The sequence below is a fragment of the Podarcis vaucheri genome, assembly GCF_965113315.1.
Source record: "Podarcis vaucheri genome assembly, chromosome: 18".
NCBI lineage: Eukaryota > Metazoa > Chordata > Lepidosauria > Squamata > Lacertidae > Podarcis > Podarcis vaucheri.
The window spans coordinates 4,200,511-4,220,692 of NC_138756.1; the positions used below are offsets into that span (position 1 = coordinate 4,200,511).

The window sequence follows — 20,182 nt, forward strand, 5'->3', positions numbered from 1 at the left end:
ACTTTTAGGACATTTTGAGTATCTATGGCTTTTGTGGATTTTAAGAATGTATTAACTTGTCTTTTGTATTAAACTTAATCTGTAAAGCTCCTTGTTATTTTATATGCACTCTATATGAATGCCTTAATATATTACAAAAAAAGCCTGAATAGGAATTCTAGTCTACATGAGATACACGCAGGCCCCAAATCATAAGAGGACAAAGTGAGTAGGACATCTTAGCTTCCCGGTTTCTTAATGCTGGTGCTTTTCCCTGCCATTCCAGCTTCACCCTTTCTTATGAGAAATCCGGTGTCTGAATACTTCCAGGGGCAGGCTGTGCTTGGATGAGAACTGGGAGCTGCCAGCGGACTTCGATATTGGGAACTGGGTGATGTCTCCCAATAAGTCTCATGTCCTTGTGAAAATTGGGGATATAAGGAGAGAGACGTCTGCTGGCATAAAGTTCACCATTAACCCAGAAGCCATTCAGTGGCCCAAGAAATTCAACAAGGTAGGGGAAATCACAGAGGGAGAAGGCGAGTAGATCCTTATTATGTTTTTTCTTAAACAACCGCTGAAAAATGACCATATCAGGTTGTCAGGAGTAAGCATGGACCAATGGTACCAAATAGTATGGGAAACAGCCCTACTAGAAAAATTAACTAATAAACTGAAACTGACACGGGGACAAACAGAAGAAGACGCCTTCACCCCGGTATGGCTCCCCTTTATCACATACACAGCCCAACAGGACAATGACAATAATCCACCAACAGCATACAAATCAGTATGGCTAACCTGATCCAAAACACCCACCCACCTCACCCACACGAAAACAAAGACCACCACAGCCAGTCACAAGCAAACAACCACACCCCAGGCCAACCCCAACCTCTCTCACCACCAAAGGAACACAAGTGAACAACACAAGCAACACTGACACCGAACTCTACATACATTAAACATAATAGAAACACCGCCAGCCGACCCCACCCCCATCCATCTTCCCTCTCTCCACCCCCCTTTCTTTTTTCATTTTTTTCTTCTCCCCCTAATGCCTCAACAAATGAAACGGATTTGTAAAAATGTTACATGGGGAAAAAAATACAAGGCATCACACTTCCTTCTGTAAAACAAGAAAATCCTTAATAAAATATTTTTTAAAAAACACAAAAAACCAGTAAGATGCAAAAAAAAGAAAAAATGAAAAAGAAATGATAATTACTGATTTATTGTGGATTTTTAAAAATTTGTGGAGTAAGCTCACTTGTAGATGTTGCAAATGGTAAAATAATGTATGTGCAGGAATTGACAAGTTGACAGCTGATTGTTAAGGATGATAAGCTTTTTTTAAAAAACAACAACAACAACAACCCTATTGTAATATAAGGTTAACGGAAAGGAACGGCATGTGAATTAGAAATAACTAGGAAAATAAATCAGTGGTAAGAAGAAACCTTGCATGCCTCTTAACGATTACGATATCTTTATTGTCATTGTCCCTTGCGGAACAATGAAATTGAAAAACTACATAAAACTACATAAAACTACCACAAAACTAAATAAAACTACATAAAAACTGCATAAAACTATTACAAAACTACATAAAACATTCAAAAAACCCTAAAAACTCTAAAACCCCATTTTAAAATACACTATACTACAGAGACCCCTTATGCTGCGTTTAGAGCCAGAATTGCATTTGCGTAGAAACTGTTTCTCGGACGGCTAGTCCTGGCCTTTATAACCCTATACCTTCTTCCAGAAGGCAGAAGCTGAAAGAGATCATTTCCGGGGTGCGTAGTGTCATGTGCTATCTCTGCCGCTTCCCATCTAAGGTGGGAAGAGTGCACCCAATAATTCTCTCTGCAGTCTTTACGACCCTGGATAGCGTTGTTTTTTCCCTGGCTGTGCAGCTCCCAAACCACACGCACAGACCATAAGTTAGTACGCTCTCCACAGTGCAATGGTAAAATGCCATCAACAGGTCCTTTGAGAGATTGTTTTTCCGGAGGATTCTCAGAAAATATAACATCTGCTGTGCTCTCTTCACCAGGTCTTTGCTGTTCTCTCCCCAGGTTAGGTCGTCTCTCAACTCCATTCCCAGAAATCGAAACACCGAAACCTGTTCCACGCACTTCCCCTCAATAATAAGTGGCTGAATATTCAATTTACGTTTCCTAAAGTCCACAATGATCTCTTTTGTTTTCTTTAAGTTAAGGAGTAAGTTGTTTTTCCTGCACCACTCCCCCAACTGCTCGACATCCTTCCTATAGGCCGCCTCCCCCTCTCCAGCAGTAATTAAACCAACCACCGTTGTATCATCTGCAAACTTAATGATCTTATTACTGGGGTATTTGGGGGCACAGTCAGCTGTATAGAGCGTATATAAAAGCGGGCTCAACACGCACCCCTGCAGCGTCCCCGTATTCGTGATGAGATCTGCAGAGACGTGGGAACCCAACCTGACCCTTTGGGAACGGTTTGATAGAAAGTCTAATATCCACCTGCACAAACATGGTGGAAGTCCCAGGTCTAATAATTTGGGCACCAATCTATGCGGAAGAATAGTATTAAATGCAGAACTAAAGTCTACAAATAACAGTCTCGCATAGTTCCCTTGCTTCTCCAAATGAGTCAGGACAGCATGTAAAGCCATTGCCACAGCATCCTCTGCGGATCTCTTTGCCTTGTACGCAAACTGGTAAGGGTCAAGTCCCACTGGCAGACAAGATAAGATGCGGTCCCTCACCAGTTTTTCGAAACATTTCATTATAATGGGTGTCAACGCCACAGGGCGAAAATCATTCAGACTGTCTATCTTTGATGTTTTTGGCAGGGGTATAATGGTAGCGGATTTCAGACAGGGTGGAACAGTGGCTTGGGCCAGAGACTGGTTAAAATCTTCATAAGGATTCCTGCCAGTTGGTCCGAACAATCTCTTAGCACCCTGCCAGCCACCCCATCTGGGCCCATAGCCTTCCTCGTGTTTACCTCCTTTAATATTCGCCTCACTTCTCCCTCTTCCACCCTGGCAGCATTTCCTGTAGGTAGTGACGCCAATAGCTCTGGCATCCCTGTTGGATCACTGTTGGTGTCACCTCAAATCGGGCAAAGAAGGTATTCAGCTCTCCCACCAAGGAAGCCGTACTCTCTACCACTGATGAATTCCTTGATTTATAACCAGTCAGATGTTGGACTCCCTGCCACATTTGTCTAGGATCACGATTTCACAGGTGGTCCTCAATTTTTCCTCTGTACTCCGCTTTTGCTTTCCTGATACCCCTCTTCAAGTTCGCTCTTTCTATGCCATACAATACCCGGTCCCCCCAGTTCTAAAAGCAGAATTTCTGGCCTTCAATAATCTCCTAACCTCTCCTGTCATCCCTCATAACAGAGGGAAGGGAACCAATTCGTATTAAATTGGTCTTCATTTGTGGTTGAGAGATTATTCGAATTCTGAAATTTGGGGAAATCACATTTCAGATTCCATTGCCTGGATCTGACACCTTGTGCACTGATGTTGAGTGGATCACCAGATGAAGAGTGAGCCAGCAACAATTTCAGCATTGGAGGGAAGAAATGAGACCATGCCAAATAGTTGGATTCCCTGCCTGCCAAGCCTTTTCAGAGGAGGCATCTTATGCTCAGTCAGGAAGGAAGAGCGAGAGGCCTCCTCCTCCTCCAACTCAGGTTCCTCCCATTCAGGTCCCCATTTATGGAGCAAAACCAAGATCAGATGGGAAGTGAAAATAATTGACAGAACAGCCACTGATGAAGCATTTAGATTCATTAGCTAAGATTGCATCCTACTTAGACTTTCATCTCTCCAGACTAGTAGAAAGTTTACTAAACACTTACTCTTATAGCAGTTCAACCTGTAGCAATCCAATGAAGGCTCCTATATAAATTTAATAATTAAAGGTCCCGAGAAAGCTGAGTGGGTTATTTATGTATGCAACCACAGCAGCTAGAACTTTATATGCACAGAAGTGGAGAGAGGGAGGATTGGCTTATGAAACTGGGGGAATATGCTGAAATGGTGAAATTACCTGCTAAACTAAGAGGACATGAGGATGAATCTTTTCAGGAAGAATGGAGACCATTGATATCTTATTTGTTAAACTATCACCCATACATGAAGTCAAAGGCAGGATTTGAAATAGAAGCTGCGGATTACTGAAATACGTCATTGGGGCTTTGATAATAAAAACATGTTTTTTAAAACATCTGATAAAAAGAAGTAACAAAAACAAACATAGAGAAGGGAGGGTGGAGAGTCAAGAAGAAATTATGTGGGGGGTTTTGTTTTTTTAAACTGTATATGAAGACAAGTGATTGGAATATCTGTGGAGACTTAATAATTTTTAAACTTTTTTTAATGTAATAAAGAAAGCATCCACCCAGATTCTTAGGAAGTTGAGGTAATTTGATTCTGTTTTATTATTTTAACTTTTGGAATGTTCTAAAGTAAGACTGTAAACTTTGTTATGATCACCCTGACTTATCTTGACGTAAAGCGCTCTAGGGGTGATTGGCCAAAATAGTGCATGGAATTTATGAAAGATTAAATAATTAAGTAAGAAAGTAAATAAATATTAATAAATAAATTGATAAAGAATAACAAAGCTGCTAGAATGCTAGCCTGGCTTCTGCGCACACAATTGGTTTATGAGTAGAGAAGTTTTTTCTCAAAGACGAGGAGCAAGTTGGTTCCATGTGAAACAGAAGCTGTCCTTCCGCAGAAAATGTCAAAGGGGAAGGGAGAGCCTAAGGCTCCGGACAACCTTTCTCCCCTCCACCAACCCCAGAGAGCTTCGCTCTGTTGGAGAAGCCTTTCAAAGATGGGGTGGAAATTCACTTGAAGTGGCTTCAAAACCACCAACATGCTACTTCCCTTAAGGGGGAGAACCAGAAGGTATTGGCAGGAATCAAATCCACCCGAGGTGGCCAACTAGAAGAAGAAGAAGAGTTTGGATTTCATATCCCGCTTTATCACTACCCTAAGGAGTCTCAAAGCGGCTAACAATCTCCTTTTCCTTCCTTCCCCACAACAAACACTCTGTGAGGTGAGTGAGACTTAGAGACTTCAAAGAAGTATGACTGGCCCAAGGTCACCCAGCAGCTGCAAGTGGAGGAGCGGAGACACGAACCCAGTTTCCCAGATTACGAGTCTATTGCTCTTAACCACTACACCACACTGGCTCTCTAAAGCATCCCTAACAGCTAGCCATCCAAACTTAAAAACCTCCAAGGAAGGAGAGTCGATGGTCGGATGCAGATGCAGGGCTCTTCGCTGGTCCTTGGGAGCAAAGTTCAGGCCAAACTTCCAATTCCCAAAAACACCTTTTGACTTTTCATCATCATGTTTTTCTCCAGGTCTGCACCTGCTGCCAGAGCCATTCAAGACTCCAGAAAGTTAGTGTGATGAAACTTATTCCACTTGGAATAATCAAAATTATAGTCATCTCATCTTCTAAATGCTCAGGAGATATTTCTGGAGGTTACTTCAGCCTCAGAAAGTAGCATGAATATATTAATTGTGCTGTGACTGGGAAAGAAAAAGTTAGTGCAGAGATTATTTCCTGTGTTGGAGACAGACTGAGTCAAGATGCAGAGCTGGCGAAAGAGGGGTGTGCCTGCCTTGTGCTTCCTAGCTCCAAAGGTAGAGCTGAAAACCACCCAGATTGGGAAAGCCCAGGCAGTCTGGCCTTGCAAGAGTCTTTGGGTGCTTCTGCTTTGCCTCATTGGCATGTAAGAGGAGGAGGAGGAGGCAGAGCCAGAATGAGATCCCTGCTCCTTCTGTTGCTGCTTCTGCTGCTCATGATGCCCTTTGGAGTCTGCGGGAACCACAAGGCGAAATGCCCCTTGAATCTGGTCAGGGATGAAACGGATGCTCGCAATTACTACCGGCCTGGACACTTTCTCATCAGTGGGATCATATCTCCAAAACGCTTTTACAAGGAAACTCCGTATGTCTTTTCTCAGACACCCTTCGCTAGGATTGAAAAGTATGTACTTCACAGTTTCATGGTTCTCCAGTCCTTCTAGTGGTTCCTATTTATCAAGGAAAGAGCCCATTTCTCAGGGCTGGGGAGCCAAGGGCTAATGTTGCAGGACTACCTGACCTGACCATTGCTCTTGCTGGCTGGGGGTGATGGGAGATGGGGGGGTCTAGTATAAGATTCCACCCAAACCTCTCCTATTTCCATGTTCTCTGGGTCTTCCTTAGTGAAACACTCTCCTACCTTTGATTCTGTGTTGCTTTTAGTAGAATGCAAGGATGCCAATGAATCTGGTCAGGGGTCAAAAGGATGCACTGAATTTCCCCACCTGCAGGATGCCATGAAACTCAGGCAATTTCCAAGGCTCAAAGGTTTCATTCAATATTATTCCATGTTACAGTTTTACAAATGGAATTTTAAGATCCTCTGGGTGACGTTTGGGGGCTGAAGAGCAGGAAAAATGTGCTTTAATTGAAATGATAAATAATATGAATCAGGAGACTTCCTTTTCATGGAGTCAGGTCTCTAAAATGTGAAAAGGAATTATTCCTTTTTCTCACACACAAACAACTGGCCTCATTTCTAAGTAGTGAGATGTTTGATGTTTCTTCACTTGGAATCCATAGGTACCTGTTTCCTATCCCAACTTATCACACTTCTATTAACACGATGGAACAGGAGGCCTACAGCCCACCATGGGGAAATCTGTCTGAGCTACATTAAAGGTTTCCTCCCCCAATCCCAGCACTTTTCCCTTTCTGTCACTGTTTTTTTAAAAAAATTAGAAGCGTTTTAAGAAACTCTTGAAAATGCTTGTATTTCTATGGGTGAAGAGCAGGAATGATATGCTTCAAATAAAATGATTATATGGAATAACACAGATCAGGGTGTGTCCTCATTGGTAGAGTCACTGATGAAAAACATGTGCAAAATTATAGGTTTTACCACGCACTCAAACCTGAAAGCCACTAGACCTCAATTGTAACTAAAAGGGGACTGAGGTAATACTTGGGGATAAACATGACAGCTAAAAATGGGAACTTGTTTAAAGACAATTATGAAAAATGTTGGACGGAGGTTAAAAAGGATTTAGAAATATGGTCAAATCTGAAGCTTTCCTTTTTGGGCCGAATTGCGGTTATAAGGATGAATGTACTGCCAAGAATGTTATTTTTGTTCCAATCATTACAAATTTTAGACAAGATGGATTGTTTCAAGAAGTGGCAGAGAGACATCTCTAGATTTGTCTGGCAGGGCAAAAAGCCCAGAATAAAATTTAAAATATTAACTGATGTAAAAGAAAGAGGGGGGTTTGCCCTGCCAGACCTTAAACTCTACTATGAATCAGCAGCTTTCTGCTGGTTGAAAGATTGGCTACTTCTTGAGAACACTGACATTCTGGATCTAGAAGGTTTTAATAATGTTTTTGGGTGGCACGCATACTTGTGGTACGGCAAGGTTAAAGCTCATAAAGCATTTAAAAACCATATTGTCAGGAGAGCACTGTTTAATGTTTGGACAAGGTATAAGGAATTACTTGAAAATAAAACCCCAAGGTGGTTGTCACCAATGGAGGTGAAGGCTCAGAAAAGGCCCAATATGGAGGCCAAATGGCCAAAATATTGGGAGATTTTGGAGCAAGAAGGAGACAAATTGAAATTGCAGAGTTTTGAGAAACTAAAAGATAGAGTGTGAGATTGGTTTCATTATTACCAAATAAGAGAAGTATACAATCTGGACAAAAAAAATGGCTTCCAGGTGGAAAAATCAAAGTTGGAAACAGAACTGTTAGAACCCAAAACTAAGATTTTGTCAAAGATGTATAACTTGCTTTTGTTTTTTGTAATTCTCTTTTTATCATATTAGGGTTATTCTCTGTCTTTATTTTTTGAGTTTAAACTTTGAAATTTTCTAATGTCTGTAAAACTTTAATAAATATTACTTTAAAAAAATAAAATAAAAGGGGACTGAGGTATTTGGTGCTTCCCCTCCTTCAATAAAATTGTCTCTTATCTACCTATAGTCTAGCCCCTTGGAAGAAGTCAAAGACCAATGCAGGAAAAGCAGCCCTTGCAGCAACTTCCCAGTATAGCACACATTTTGAGGGGCGTCTTCATTTCTTACTCATAGAACCACAGTAGAATAGAATCATGGAGTTGTAGAGATGGAAGGAACCCAGAGGAATCTCACCTGAAGCATCCATGACACATGGTCACCTTCGGAGGGAGTCTGTTCCACTGTTGAACAGCTCTGTGTGCTGTTTGCATCAAAGCTCCGGTCATGGAGCAGAGATTTCCAAATTTTTGTTCTGTGCTAGACAGGAAAAGGTTTGATATTAATGTAAAATGATAAATAAATATTAATCTTTGTGGATCATATAATGTTTCCTCCCTCCCATTAATATGAATATCAGTTTCACTCTTTTTAAATAATTCATTTATTGCAGGAGGGCAATTAGGTTCTACTGGTACATGTTGTCTTTCCTGTTCACCATCCAAGAGATCAACCAGGATCTCAGGCTCTTAGACCATGACACATGGTCACCTTCGGAGGGAGTCTGTTCCACTGTTGAACAGCTCTGTGTGCTGTTTGCATCAAAGCTCCGGTCGTGGAGCAGAGATCTGCAAATTTGTATTCTATAGGTAAAGGTAAAGGGACCCCTGACCATTAGGTCCAGTTGTGGCCGACTCTGGGGTTGCGGCGTTCATCTCGCTTTATTGGCCGAGGGAGCCGGCGTACAGCTTACGGGGCATGTGGCCAGCATGTCTTTATTCTATTTATTTTTATTCTATACTAGACTGTAAATGGTTTGATATTAATGCAATAGGATTAATCAATAAATACTAATCTTTTTGGATCATATAATGCGCCCCCCCATCATATGAATATCAGTTTCACTCTTTTAAAAGGATTCATTCGTTGCAGGGAGTCAGCTAGGCTCTATTCGTACATGTTGTCTTTCCCGCTCACCATCCAAGAGATCAACCAGGATCTCAGGCTCTTACCCAACATCACCCTGGGCTACAACCTCTATGAGAACTATCTCGATGCAAGGATGACTTCAAATGCCATGCTAGAGCTGCTTGCAGGCAGTGGATGCAATATTCCCAATTATCACTGTGGAGAACAGAATCCCCTGCTGGCTGTTCTTGAAAGAAGCAACACTTTCATCTCAGGAGTGATTTCAGCCTTGTCAGGCATCTACAAAATCCCACAGGTAAGTAGTGGGAGAGCATGGAGGGACAGAGAATTTCAACTGCGTAAAATTCTACTTTCTTTCTGGAGAGGTCAAGTGGGGATATTTTTTAAAAGGGGAAATCCTGAGCTATGGATCCAACATCCCTTTTTCTAAACTGAGCCTTCACCAACTTGACACCTCCAGATGTTTCAGACTAAAAGTCCCATCAGCCTCAGCCAGCAGAGATTTAGATAGATATCAGACATTTCATGTTTAAATACCCGTTATGATGAAAGTAAAATAAATTGCTGATCTTTTGCTTCCCTTGCTAGATCACTTATGGCTTCACTGCCCAGGTTCCCGAAGGTAAAACCCTGTTCCCTTTTGTCTACCGGATGAGTCCCAAAGAGGAAAGTCAGTACCAGGGGATTGTTGAATTGCTCCTGTATTTTGGATGGACGTGGATTGGCCTCTTCACTCCAGACAATGACAGTGGAGAAAGATTTGCGAGCGCTGTGAAACCTCTGATGCTCAGCAAAGGGATCTGCATTGCTTTATCAAAAAGAGTACCAGAAAATGATCTAAATCAATTTATGAGGTCTGGGGAACCTTTTTTCCTATGGAGACAAGTTGGGGTATTTTTTTACTATGTAACCAATGCAATGGGCATCATCCTACTCCTGGCAATAAACATAGTATATGAGAAGGAAATAGGGGCAAAAGTCTGGATCACAACAGCTTTGCTAGAAATCGGAACTGGCTATTACATCCCTTCAAATAACTTCCAGCACCTCCATGGTTCTCTGTCCTTTGCAATTCAGACCGGAATAAGGAGCAGCAAAGGTAACAACTATAATTCGCCATCCAATCTTGTGGATTCTTTGGATGAAGCGTTTCAGTGTTCATATTCAAAGCATTTGTTGTCCGTGAAAGGCAGGATAAGATGCAAAGAAGAGGAGAAACTGGAGCCATTATCCCAATGGGAGCCTGAGAGAGTCCTGTTTCTAGACAGCTATGGCACTTACACCAATTTTCACGCTGTGGCTCAGGCCTTGCATGCTTCGCTTTCATCAAGATCCAAGAGGAGGCTGATGGTGAAGGAAGGAGAGCAATGGGGACACGGAAGGCTACAGCCGTGGCAGGTATTTCCTTCCCCTTTTTTGCAAACTGCAGTCCACACAGATGCTGATCTTGACTGTGGATAAACCTGCAAAATATCATAGTTACTATTAGTATTAACAATAGTAGCATACCGCCCAACATTGGTATTCAACTCTGTTGAAAATAGAGACGGCCCATTCCATAATGATAATGTTACTGCTTACAAAGGTAAAGGGACCCCTGACCGTTAGGTCCAGTCGTGGCCGACTCTGGGGTTGCGGCGCTCATCTCGATTTATTGGCCGAGGGAGCCGGAGTACAGCTTCCGGGTCATGTGGCCAGCATGACTAAGCCGCTTCTGGCGAACCAGAGCAGCGCATGGAAACACCATTTACCTTCCCGCCAGAGCAGTACCTATTTATCTACTTGCACCTTCGACATGCTTTCGAACTGCTAGGTTGGCAGGAGCAGGGACTGAGCAACGGGAGCTCACCCCGTCGCGGGGATTCGAACCGCCAACCTTCTGATCAGCAAGTCCTAGGCTCTGTGGTTTAACCCACAGCGCCACCTGCGTCCTTTACTGCCTATGCCCAGGGACTTTTTTCAGAAGGGAACTCGCTGAAACTCAGTTTTGACACCTTTCAGGTGGGTGCCATTGCCATTCTCAGAGGGAGGTGTTCATGGTGAGTTTCGGCACCTTCTTTTCTAGAAAAATAGCACTGCTTATACATCTTCTTCAGTTGCCTCAGCACTCTGGGCAGCTCCCTAAATAAAGAAATTCATACTAAAATATTAAACATTTTAAAATTCCTGATATAGGATTGGACAGCTTGTGGGTTGGATAATTCCACATCCGCCAACAGTGGCGTAGCGTGCGGGGTGCAGGAATTGAGAAGTGCACAGTTTTTGGTGAAGGATGAGAAGTTAAAAAAAAAACCCTATTGTAATATAAGGTTAATGTTAAGGAATGGCATATGAACTCAAAATAACTAGGGAAATACATCAGCGACAAGAGGAAACCTTGCATGCCTCAAGCACAGAGTGAGGGAAACCAATATTTGGAAAAGTCATATTAAATACGTCTTAATTAGTGATTGAGAGATTATCAGAATCCTGAACTTTGGGGAAATCACATTTCAGACTCGATTGCCATTTTATTTGAAGATTTTTTAAGCAGGGAAGCAGGTAAACGGAGAAGAGGAAACAGAGCTCTGTCGCACAAACCTCAGTTGTCCTGAACTAATTATGAAGAACAAGATATTTTGGTCACCCCAATGGTCAGTGGGGGGTTGAAAGGACCCTGATGGGGGGTCAAAGGCTGCAGTCCAGAGATCCATTTGAATTCACTCTATGAGTGAATTACATACACACAAATACTCCTAACTGTTCCTCTTTGTGGCACCTTCTTGTCTTTTTGGTTAGGCCGTACCTCGTTCCAGGTGTACAGAAAGATGTCGACCCGGATATGCCAAGGTGGTTCTAGAAGGAAAGCCCGTTTGCTGCTACGCTTGCGCTCGGTGTGCGGAAGGGACCTTCTCCGCCCAGGAAGGTGGGTGACTCCAAGGGGGAAGAAATTCCTGGAGAGAGTAAACACAGGGCAGAAATTCAGTCTCACACACTTTTTGTGAGAATTCTGCAGACATTGTGGAATGTGGCTCCTTGCTCAAATTCTTTAGGATTAATCATCACCTTTATTACATCCAGGAAGTGAGTTGAAAGGAATGACCATGAGGAAGAAATCTCTGGGGTTCAAAGTGGGCAGCTATGAGAGGAATTCCCACAAACATTCCTTTTTGATTTTTTATACCAAGTCACACCAAAAAGGAAATAATGTTGACATTTATCAGAAATAATGGACAGATGATGAAAAGTAGCAAATTTTTAACATTGTATGGAAACAACAGAAAACTGTTTGCATTTTCAAAGGTCCAGACAAAGAGGAGTTTCTTCAGGATAAGGCACGATCCAAACAATCCAGTTGAGAAATGCAATGAGAAAAACCTTCTTCACTACCTCTACCTTCTTGAAATAATAGCAGAGTAAACTTTTTTTTAGAAACAAACAGGTTTTTTGCCTCTCCATACTGCTTTTAACAGTCTTATTTCCTGATGTCCACCACATAGTTTTTCAAAACTTAACAGAGCACAGATCATTAGGGATGTAAGTGATGCTGCAGCCACTCTTATTCTCTTCCCCAGATGCTCAGAAGATCACCATTCAAACAAGGACCGAGATCAATGTGTCCCCAAGATTACCACCTTCCTGACTTATGGAGAATATTTGGGAATGGTTTTAGCTTCCATTGCCCTCTTCTTGACCTTAATAGCAGGCATTGTGTTGGGAATCTTCATTAAATACAAGGAAACTCCCATAGTCAAAGCCAACAACTGGGACCTCTCCTACATCCTCCTCGTCTCCCTCCTGCTTTCCTTTTTGTCCTCCTTCCTCTTCATCGGGCGCCCAAGGAAAGAGACCTGCCTTCTCCGACAAACGGCCTTCAGCATCATCTTCTCAGTTGCTGTTTCTTCTGTCTTGGCAAAGACCATCACGGTGGTGCTGGCCTTCCTGGCCACAAAGCCCGGGAACAGGGTGAGGAGATGGCTGGGCAAGAGTCTGGCCAACTCCATTGTCATCTCCTGTTCTGGGGGGCAAGTTCTCATCTGCACCATCTGGCTGGGCTCTTCTCCCCATTCCCAGAGCCCGATATGCACTCCCAGGTGGAAGAGATCGTCCTGCAATGCAACGAAGGGTCTGTGGCCATGTTCTACGTTGCCCTCGGCTACCTGGGCTTCTTGGCTGCCACCTGCTTCACGGTGGCTTTCCTAGCCAGGAAGCTGCCTGGCTCCTTCAACGAAGCCAAGCTGATCACCTTCAGCATGCTGGTCTTCTGCAGTGTTTGGGTGTCTTTTGTGCCCACCTACCTGAGCACCAAGGGCAAGTACATGGTGGCCGTGCAGATCTTCTCTATGTTGGCCTCCAGTGCTGGGCTTCTGGGCTGCATCTTCCTTCCCAAGTGCTACATTATTGTGCTGAGGCCTGATCTGAACACAAAGGAGCACCTGACAACAAGGAATTAAGGGAACAGTTGATTCTTAAAATATTCCATGTTCCCGATGCCCAGAAGTGCATAAAGGAAACACACTTGCTCATCCATGTTGCTCATTCTTCATCTGTGAAAGAGATTGTGTTCATTCTTAGCCCAGGTTTTGTGTAGTCCTGTTGACATGAACCGCAAGATGGGAGGAAATGTTTTCCTACCTTGCTTTACCAAGGACTACAATGAGTCCTGGTCTACTGCCCTTAGTTTGTAAAGTTTTATCATTTAATCATTTTTTGCTTTGAGAAGTTATATTTATCTCACAACAAGATAGGCTGGAGGGAGAGAGGAGTTAGGTCTTTGAGTGTGATTCCTTTGTCCTAACTACCTATTAACCATATCAATTCTGATATTCAACAATAGTTTCTAGTTATGTCATTTCTATTTATTGAATTTTCTCCATTTTCTACATGTATGCTGTATCATTCATAAGTACACTTCATGTCATTTCGTTCTCCTAAGCTTTGTGTATCAATAAACTGAGAAATTCATTTAAAACATCTCCCGTAGTCTGTTGGTTTAATTTCTGTATTGTGTAAGCTCTGCTCTCTGTTCCAAAAAGTAGCAACTGACCTTAGCCAAGCCGTGACTGGAGACCAATGGGTTTTATTACACTGGCCTGGATGTGACATGTTGTGCCCTGATGTTGAGCGGATCACCAGATTACGAGTGAGCAAGCAACAAGTTTAGCATTGGAGGAAAGCAATGAGACGATGGCAGATAGTTGGATTCCCTGCCTGCCAAACCTTTTCAGAGGAGGCATCTTATGCTCAGTCAGGAAGGAATATGGAGAGGCCTCCTCCTCCAACTCAGGTTCCTCCCATTCAGGTCCTCCTCCTCCAACTCAGGTTCCTCCCATTCAGGTCGTCCTCCTCCTCCAACTCAGGTTCCTCCCATTCAGGTCCTCCTCCTCCAACTCAGGTTCCTCCCATTCAGGTCCTCCTCCTCCTCCTCCTCCAACTCAGGTTCCTCCCATTCAGGTCCTCCTCCTCCTCCAACTCAGGTTCCTCCCATTCAGGTCCTCCTCCTCCAACTCAGGTTCCTCCCATTCAGGTCCTCCTCCTCCAACTCAGGTTCCTCCCATTCAGGTCCTCCTCCTCCAACTCAGGTTCCTCCCATTCAGGTCCTCCTCCTCCAACTCAGGTTCCTCCCATTCAGGTCCTCCTCCTCCAACTCAGGTTCCTCCCATTCAGGTCCTCCTCCTCCAACTCAGGTTCCTCCCATTCAGGTCCTCCTCCTCCAACTCAGGTTCCTCCCATTCAGGTCCTCCTCCTCCAACTCAAGTTCCTCCCATTCAGGTCCTCCTCCTCCAACTCAGGTTCCTCCCATTCAGGTCCTCCTCCTCCAACTCAGGTTCCTCCCATTCAGGTCCTCCTCCTCCAACTCAGGTTCCTCCCATTCAGGTCCTCCTCCTCCAACTCAGGTTCCTCCCATTCAGGTCCTCCTCCTCCAACTCAAGTTCCTCCCATTCAGGTCCTCCTCCTCCAACTCAGGTTCCTCCCATTCAGGTCCCCATTATAGAGCAAAGCCAAGATCAAAAGGGCAAGTAAAAATAATTTACAGATCAGCCACTGACAAAGCATTTATATTAATTAGTCAAGATTGCATCCTACTTAAACTTTCATCACTTCAAATTGGTGGAAACTCTCATTCTTATTACGATTCAACTTGTAGCATTCCAATGAAGGGTGCTATATAAATTTAAGCTGGGAGCAGCCTCTGGCTTGACTTATTTCATTATTCTTACTAATATTAATAAGTAATAAAGTATGAATTTGGGGGGAGGGGAATACATTACATTAGTGTCCAGTCATTGCATTTCTATAGGATACTTCATTTCAATCAATCAATCAATCAATCAATCAAATCTTTATTACAGTAGTAGACCAGCATCAGTAGAGTGGGGTACAATCATTTGCAGTCTGTAAAACGTTTCAGAAAGCGAAAAAGTATTTAACACAAAGTATATATAAAAGTCTAAAAGAAGGGTTTGGGAGCATTAAACAGATGTGGAAGAGCATAAAAGGTTAGTATATAAAGACTATGGCCACCAATTTACAGAGCACTCTGATATGAGTGTTCATTAAATCTAGCATAATAAAAGTAATGAAAAGGTGTGGCAATGGAGGAGTGCAGGGAAAAGAAAACTCCTGGCACTCATTCTTTCTTGCTACAGAATTAAAAGATTTCTCTGCTTTTCTCCTTCTTTTTCCCTTGGGTGGTGTGTTCAGCAGTCGCCCTCAGGGGAAACAGGTGTCCCCCCCCCTTGGAGGAAATGGACTGATCGGAACCTGGCTGTGAGATCGGCTCAGAATCCCAGCCTCACTTTACAGTTGAGACCAACAGCCTTTTGGTGGTTTCTCTGCAAGTGAATCAGAAAAAACTCTTATTAGACACCGAAAAAGCTAAGTCTGAAGACTGATGTCTGGGGAAATGGTGAGGGGACCAGCAGGAAACTGCTAAGGGAGTTTTGAGTCCTTTTATTCTGTTGCAGTTGCAGAGAAAGGAGGGTGGGGGGTGGGGGTTGGGGTCCGCCCCAGGTGTCATCACTGAGGGGGGTGGCAAAAGGACATAAAGCCGTGTTTAAAATAAAAATAAAAATTGGGCTCACCAAACCTTTTAGTTGAGTCAAAAAACGCGGCTGGCACTGGGCGCCACACCACGGGGGCTGGCACTTACCGGGGGGGGGGCTGCAGAGTGCCTGATCCACGCATCTCTCCTGGGGGTGACTTGGTGGCTTGGGCCCCTGCAGGCTGGGCGCTGCCTGAAACAGAAGCGTGGGGCTTGCGTCTGCCCCCTGCCTCTCCCTCAGCCGCCCTACAGCTGGGGGGGAGGCAGAGGATAGGCTCCAGAAAGCCCACAGGACCCCCGCGTTGAACCGGGCACCCGAGCGGCTGGCTATGCCGCTGTTCTGTTGTTTGAATTATGGGTGCCTTGAGAGTGAATGTGCTGTGCTTGCTGCCCCACTCGTCCTGATGGGCCAGCCCCCCATGGCGCCAGGGCTGTAGGGCTTCCCTGGCTAGCGACTCAATGTGGGCAGGAGAGTTTGCCTTCTGGGTTCCTCTCTCATTTTGGGATGCTCTCTTTCTCCTCTCTCCCCACCATCAACTCTGGGGTCCTGTCTCTGCTAGCAGTCAGCCACCGAGGAGGACATTCTCAATGTCAAGGAGGACAAAGGAAAAGGCAAGGATGAGACCGCAAGACGGCTGGATCTCCTCAGCCCTGACTGGGTAGGTGGCCGTGGCCTAAGTGGTGATTGGCAGAAGGGGAGGGGGGCATATCAATCGTAGGATGAGACTGTTGTTTCAGTTATGGGTGCCTTGAGTTTTAACGTTTGGTTGCGTTTTTTAATTGCTCGTTTTTTGCATCTTTTCCTTGCAGGTTCCAAGTCTGTCACCATTTTCTAGTGTTTCCTCCCTGTCCTCCCTGGATTCCCTTTGGGACTCCCTCAATGAGGTACGTAGCAGACAGAGCAGGAGGGAAGCCCTGCTGAGCTGGAGAACCCTGAGGCTGGGGAAGAGGAGGAGGAGGAGGAGGAGGAGGAGGAAGCCGGCTGGCCGGCCAGGCCACCTTCTGGACGGTTTTGAGCAAGGGGGCAAACAGGCAGGGGGCTGCTAAGGGCAGACCATGCTTGCTGCCCCACTCCTCCTGATGGACCAGCCCCCCATGGCACCAGGGCTGTAGGGCTTCCCTGGCTAGCGACTCAATATAGGCAAGAGAGTTTCCCTTCTGGGTTCCTCTCTCATTTTGGGATGCTCTCTTTCTCCTTTCTCCCCACCGTCAACTCTGGGGTCCTGTCTCTGCTAGCAGTCAGCCACCGAGGAGGACATTCTCAATGTCAAGGAGGACGAAGGAAAAGGCGAGGAGGAGACCACAAGACGGCTGGATCTCCTCAGCCCTGACTGGGTAGGTGGCCGTGGCCTAAGTGGTGATTGGCAGAAGGCGAGGGAAGCATATCAATCGTAGGATGAGACTGTTGTTTTAGTTATGGGTGCCTTGAGAGTGAATGTGCTGTGCTTGCTGCCCCACTCGTCCTGATGGACCAGCCCCCCATGGCGCCAGGGCTGTAGGGCTTCCCTGGCTAGCGACTCAATGTGGGCAGGAGTGTCTGCCTTCTGGGTTCCTGCCTGTCTCATTTTGTGCTGCTCTCTTTTTCCTTAATCCCCGCCACCACCTCTGGGGTCTTGTCTCTGCCAGCAGTCAGCCAGCGAGGATGACAATTTCCATGAAAAGGATGATGAAGGAAAAGGCGAGGAGGAGACCGCAAGACGGCTGGATCTCCTCAGCCCTGACTGGGTAGGTGGCCGTGGCCTAAGTGGTGATTGGCAGAAGACGAGGGAAGCATATCAACCGCAGAATAGAACTGTTGTTTCAGTTATGGGTGCCTTGAGTTTTAACGTTTGGTTGCGTTTTTTAATTGCTCGTTTTTTGCATCTTTTCCTTGCAGCTTCCAAATATGTCACCATTTTCTAGTGTTTCCTCCCTGTCCTCCCTGGATTCCCTTTGGGACTCCATCAATGAGGTACGTAGCAGACAGAGCAGGAGGGAAGCCCTGCTGAGCTGGAGAACCCTGAGGCTGGGGAAGAGGAGGAGGAGGAGGTGGAGGAAGCCGGCTGGCCGGTCAGGCCACCTTCTGGACTGGTCGTGAGCAAGGGGGCAGGCAGGCAGGCAGGCAGGCAGGGGGCTGCTAAGGGTATGCTTGCTGCCCGACTTGTCCTGATGGACCAGCCCCCCATGGCGCCAGGGCTGTAGGGCTTCCCTGGCTAGCGACTCAATGTGGGTTCCTGTCTCATTCTGGGCTGCTCTCTTTCTCCCCTCTCCCCACCACCAATGCCACCACCTCTGGGGTCCTGTCTCTGCTGGCAGGCAGCCTCTGGAGTGGCTATCAAGAAGGAAGAACCACAGGAAGTACCAGAGAGCCCCCCAGAGGAGGATGGGGAGGACAAGGAGGCCCTTGATTTGCCGTGCCCCCCACCTGGAGAACACCTGGAGGCAAGCGTAATCGAGGTCAGACGAAACATACATTCATTCATGACATATGAAAAGCTTCCCTGAACAGGGCTGCCTTCACATGTCTTCTAAAAGTCAGATAGTTGTTTATTTCTTTGACATCTGGCGGGAGGGCGTTCCACTGGGCGGGTGCCACTACCGAGAAGGCCCTCTGCCTGGTTCCCTGTAACTTCACTTATCGCAGTGGGGAACCGCCAGAAGGCCCTCAGCGCTGGATCTCAGAACGATGGGGGGTGGAGATAATTCTCCTGGGTTGCTTTTGGTTTGGTGTTTGTTTTGTAAGATATCTCTTTTGAATGCGTTTCCAGGTGCCTCCTGCCAAAGGAAGTTATTAATTGCAAAGTGGGTTTGGCGATAATAAAACCATGTTGGCACTTTGCAAAGCCGGTTCTCTCTGGGGTTTTCCTGCCTCCTATACCTTCCCCCCACCCGCTTGTTCTTGACTTTGTGTCTCGTTCAGATCTCTCCAAGGCTGACCACATGAGAACTTGGGAGAGGAGTGTTCCCTCCTGACTACAACCCTTTCATATAACGCCTTGCCCCAAAAAAGAAAAGGAGGGATTATGACAGCCTGCCACCACACAGGCCCTTCTCCTTCACAAACGGTCTGGAGGGCAGCAACACAAGAAGGGGCCTTTTCTGTGGTGGCTCCCCACTTGCGGAATGCTCTCTCCAGGGAGGCTCATCTGGCACCTTCATTATGTATCTTTGGGTGCCAAGCAAAGACGTTTCTCTAGAACAGAGCTTTCCAAACTGTGTGCTCCTCCCAGGGCTGGAAAAGGGCTAGTTGAACTGAATCCCTGTGTTGCGAAATGAGGCATGTCTCCAAAGTGTGTCACCAACGTGGAAAGTTCTGCTCTAGAACCAGCCTTGGGCTAATTGGACAACGCATGGCCTTTTCAACATGCTTGTGGATTGGGAGGTTGGCTTATGAATTCGTTTTTGTTTTTAATACATATGTTGTGTTTTTATTTTGTATTTTTATGCTGTAAGCCGCCCTGACAGCTTCAGATGAAGGACGGCGTACGGATTGAATCAATCAATTGTTTGTTTGTTTGTTTGATTGATTAATGATTGCGGCATTTTCCCAGAATCTGGAGGTGAATTGTTTACTTTTCTCACAGGACTGCGAGGAAGAGAGGCCTCCGAAGACCCCCACTTGCTTGGGTTCCATCATCTCCCGGATTCGCAAGATCTTCAGAAGAGCGCTGCCGCCAGCACCACCAGTGCCACCAGAGCAACCCAATACAAGAGGCAGCAGTGGGGCGCAGGGGGAAAGGAGGCCACTCTGCACGTGGCTCAGGCGCTGGATGCGGCAGCATCGCAGCTGTGTCCACCCTGAACCAAGATGAGGAGGAGTTGGGAGGCTTGCACAGATCCGCCCAGGGGGATTTTGCCACCCCCCTGGGATGACACTCGGGGCGATACCCCCACACACACCCCACCTTCCTCCGCCAGTGGTGGCAGGGGAAGTAGCACCTGGAGGCGCCCGAGTCCTAAGGGACATTTCCTTTTTGTTGTCCTTCCACAGGTCTTAATCCTTGTGGTCCAAACTGGAGAGGAGGAATAAAAGATCAGAGCGCGGAGGGAAGCGGGGCGAGAAACCCAAACTCTCGTGGCCCTACGCCGGCGTCCCACACGGCCAGCCCCAGTCCTAGAGCCCGACACCTTTTGAGAAGACAGCGGGCAAAGGGTGGACGGCGAAGGAGAAGTGCGAGAGAACGACAGCGTCTGCGGTGGTGGAGGAGAAAGAGAAGACAGGACTGAGAGGGGAACGATCCTGGAAGGTGGCTTGAAAAGAAAGGGCAAT

The 20,182-nt window shown here is 45.7% G+C and overlaps 2 protein-coding genes, 2 long non-coding RNA genes and 1 pseudogene across 5 annotated transcripts in view; 4 read left to right on the forward strand and 1 right to left on the reverse strand.

Moving 5' to 3' along the window:
* Positions 1 to 15,261, reverse strand: part of LOC309523113 — a 178,499-nt gene extending 163,238 nt beyond the window's left edge. Inside the window, exon 1 of the long non-coding RNA XR_014215262.1 lies at positions 15,161 to 15,261. This is a non-coding gene — a long non-coding RNA (uncharacterized lncRNA). The remainder of the gene's footprint in view (positions 1 to 15,160) is intronic.
* LOC309523090 lies at positions 289 to 11,838 on the forward strand. Its single transcript, XR_014215237.1, has 3 exons — positions 289 to 493; positions 2,061 to 2,205; positions 11,688 to 11,838. It is a non-coding gene; the product is annotated as an uncharacterized lncRNA (long non-coding RNA).
* LOC309523129 (vomeronasal type-2 receptor 26-like) lies at positions 9,452 to 10,371 on the forward strand (the record flags this gene model as incomplete). Its single annotated transcript, XM_082206892.1, has 2 exons — positions 9,452 to 9,460; positions 9,498 to 10,371. The coding sequence occupies 2 exons, from the start codon at positions 9,452 to 9,454 to the stop codon at positions 10,368 to 10,370; spliced, it is 882 nt and encodes a 293-aa protein (XP_082063018.1). The 3' UTR covers position 10,371.
* Positions 11,993 to 14,311, forward strand: LOC309523130 (vomeronasal type-2 receptor 26-like; annotated as a pseudogene). The gene is made up of 2 exons: positions 11,993 to 12,012; positions 12,464 to 14,311. The product of its transcript is annotated as a vomeronasal type-2 receptor 26-like (transcript).
* A 2,281-nt stretch (positions 15,262 to 17,542) lies between the features above and the next one.
* Positions 17,543 to 20,182, forward strand: part of LOC309523044 (uncharacterized protein) — a 37,770-nt gene continuing 35,130 nt past the window's right edge. The window contains exons 1-2 of the mRNA XM_082206830.1: positions 17,543 to 17,658; positions 17,810 to 17,884. Of these exons, the coding sequence (XP_082062956.1) occupies positions 17,819 to 17,884 (66 nt within the window). The 5' untranslated portion in view covers positions 17,543 to 17,658; positions 17,810 to 17,818. The remainder of the gene's footprint in view (positions 17,659 to 17,809; positions 17,885 to 20,182) is intronic.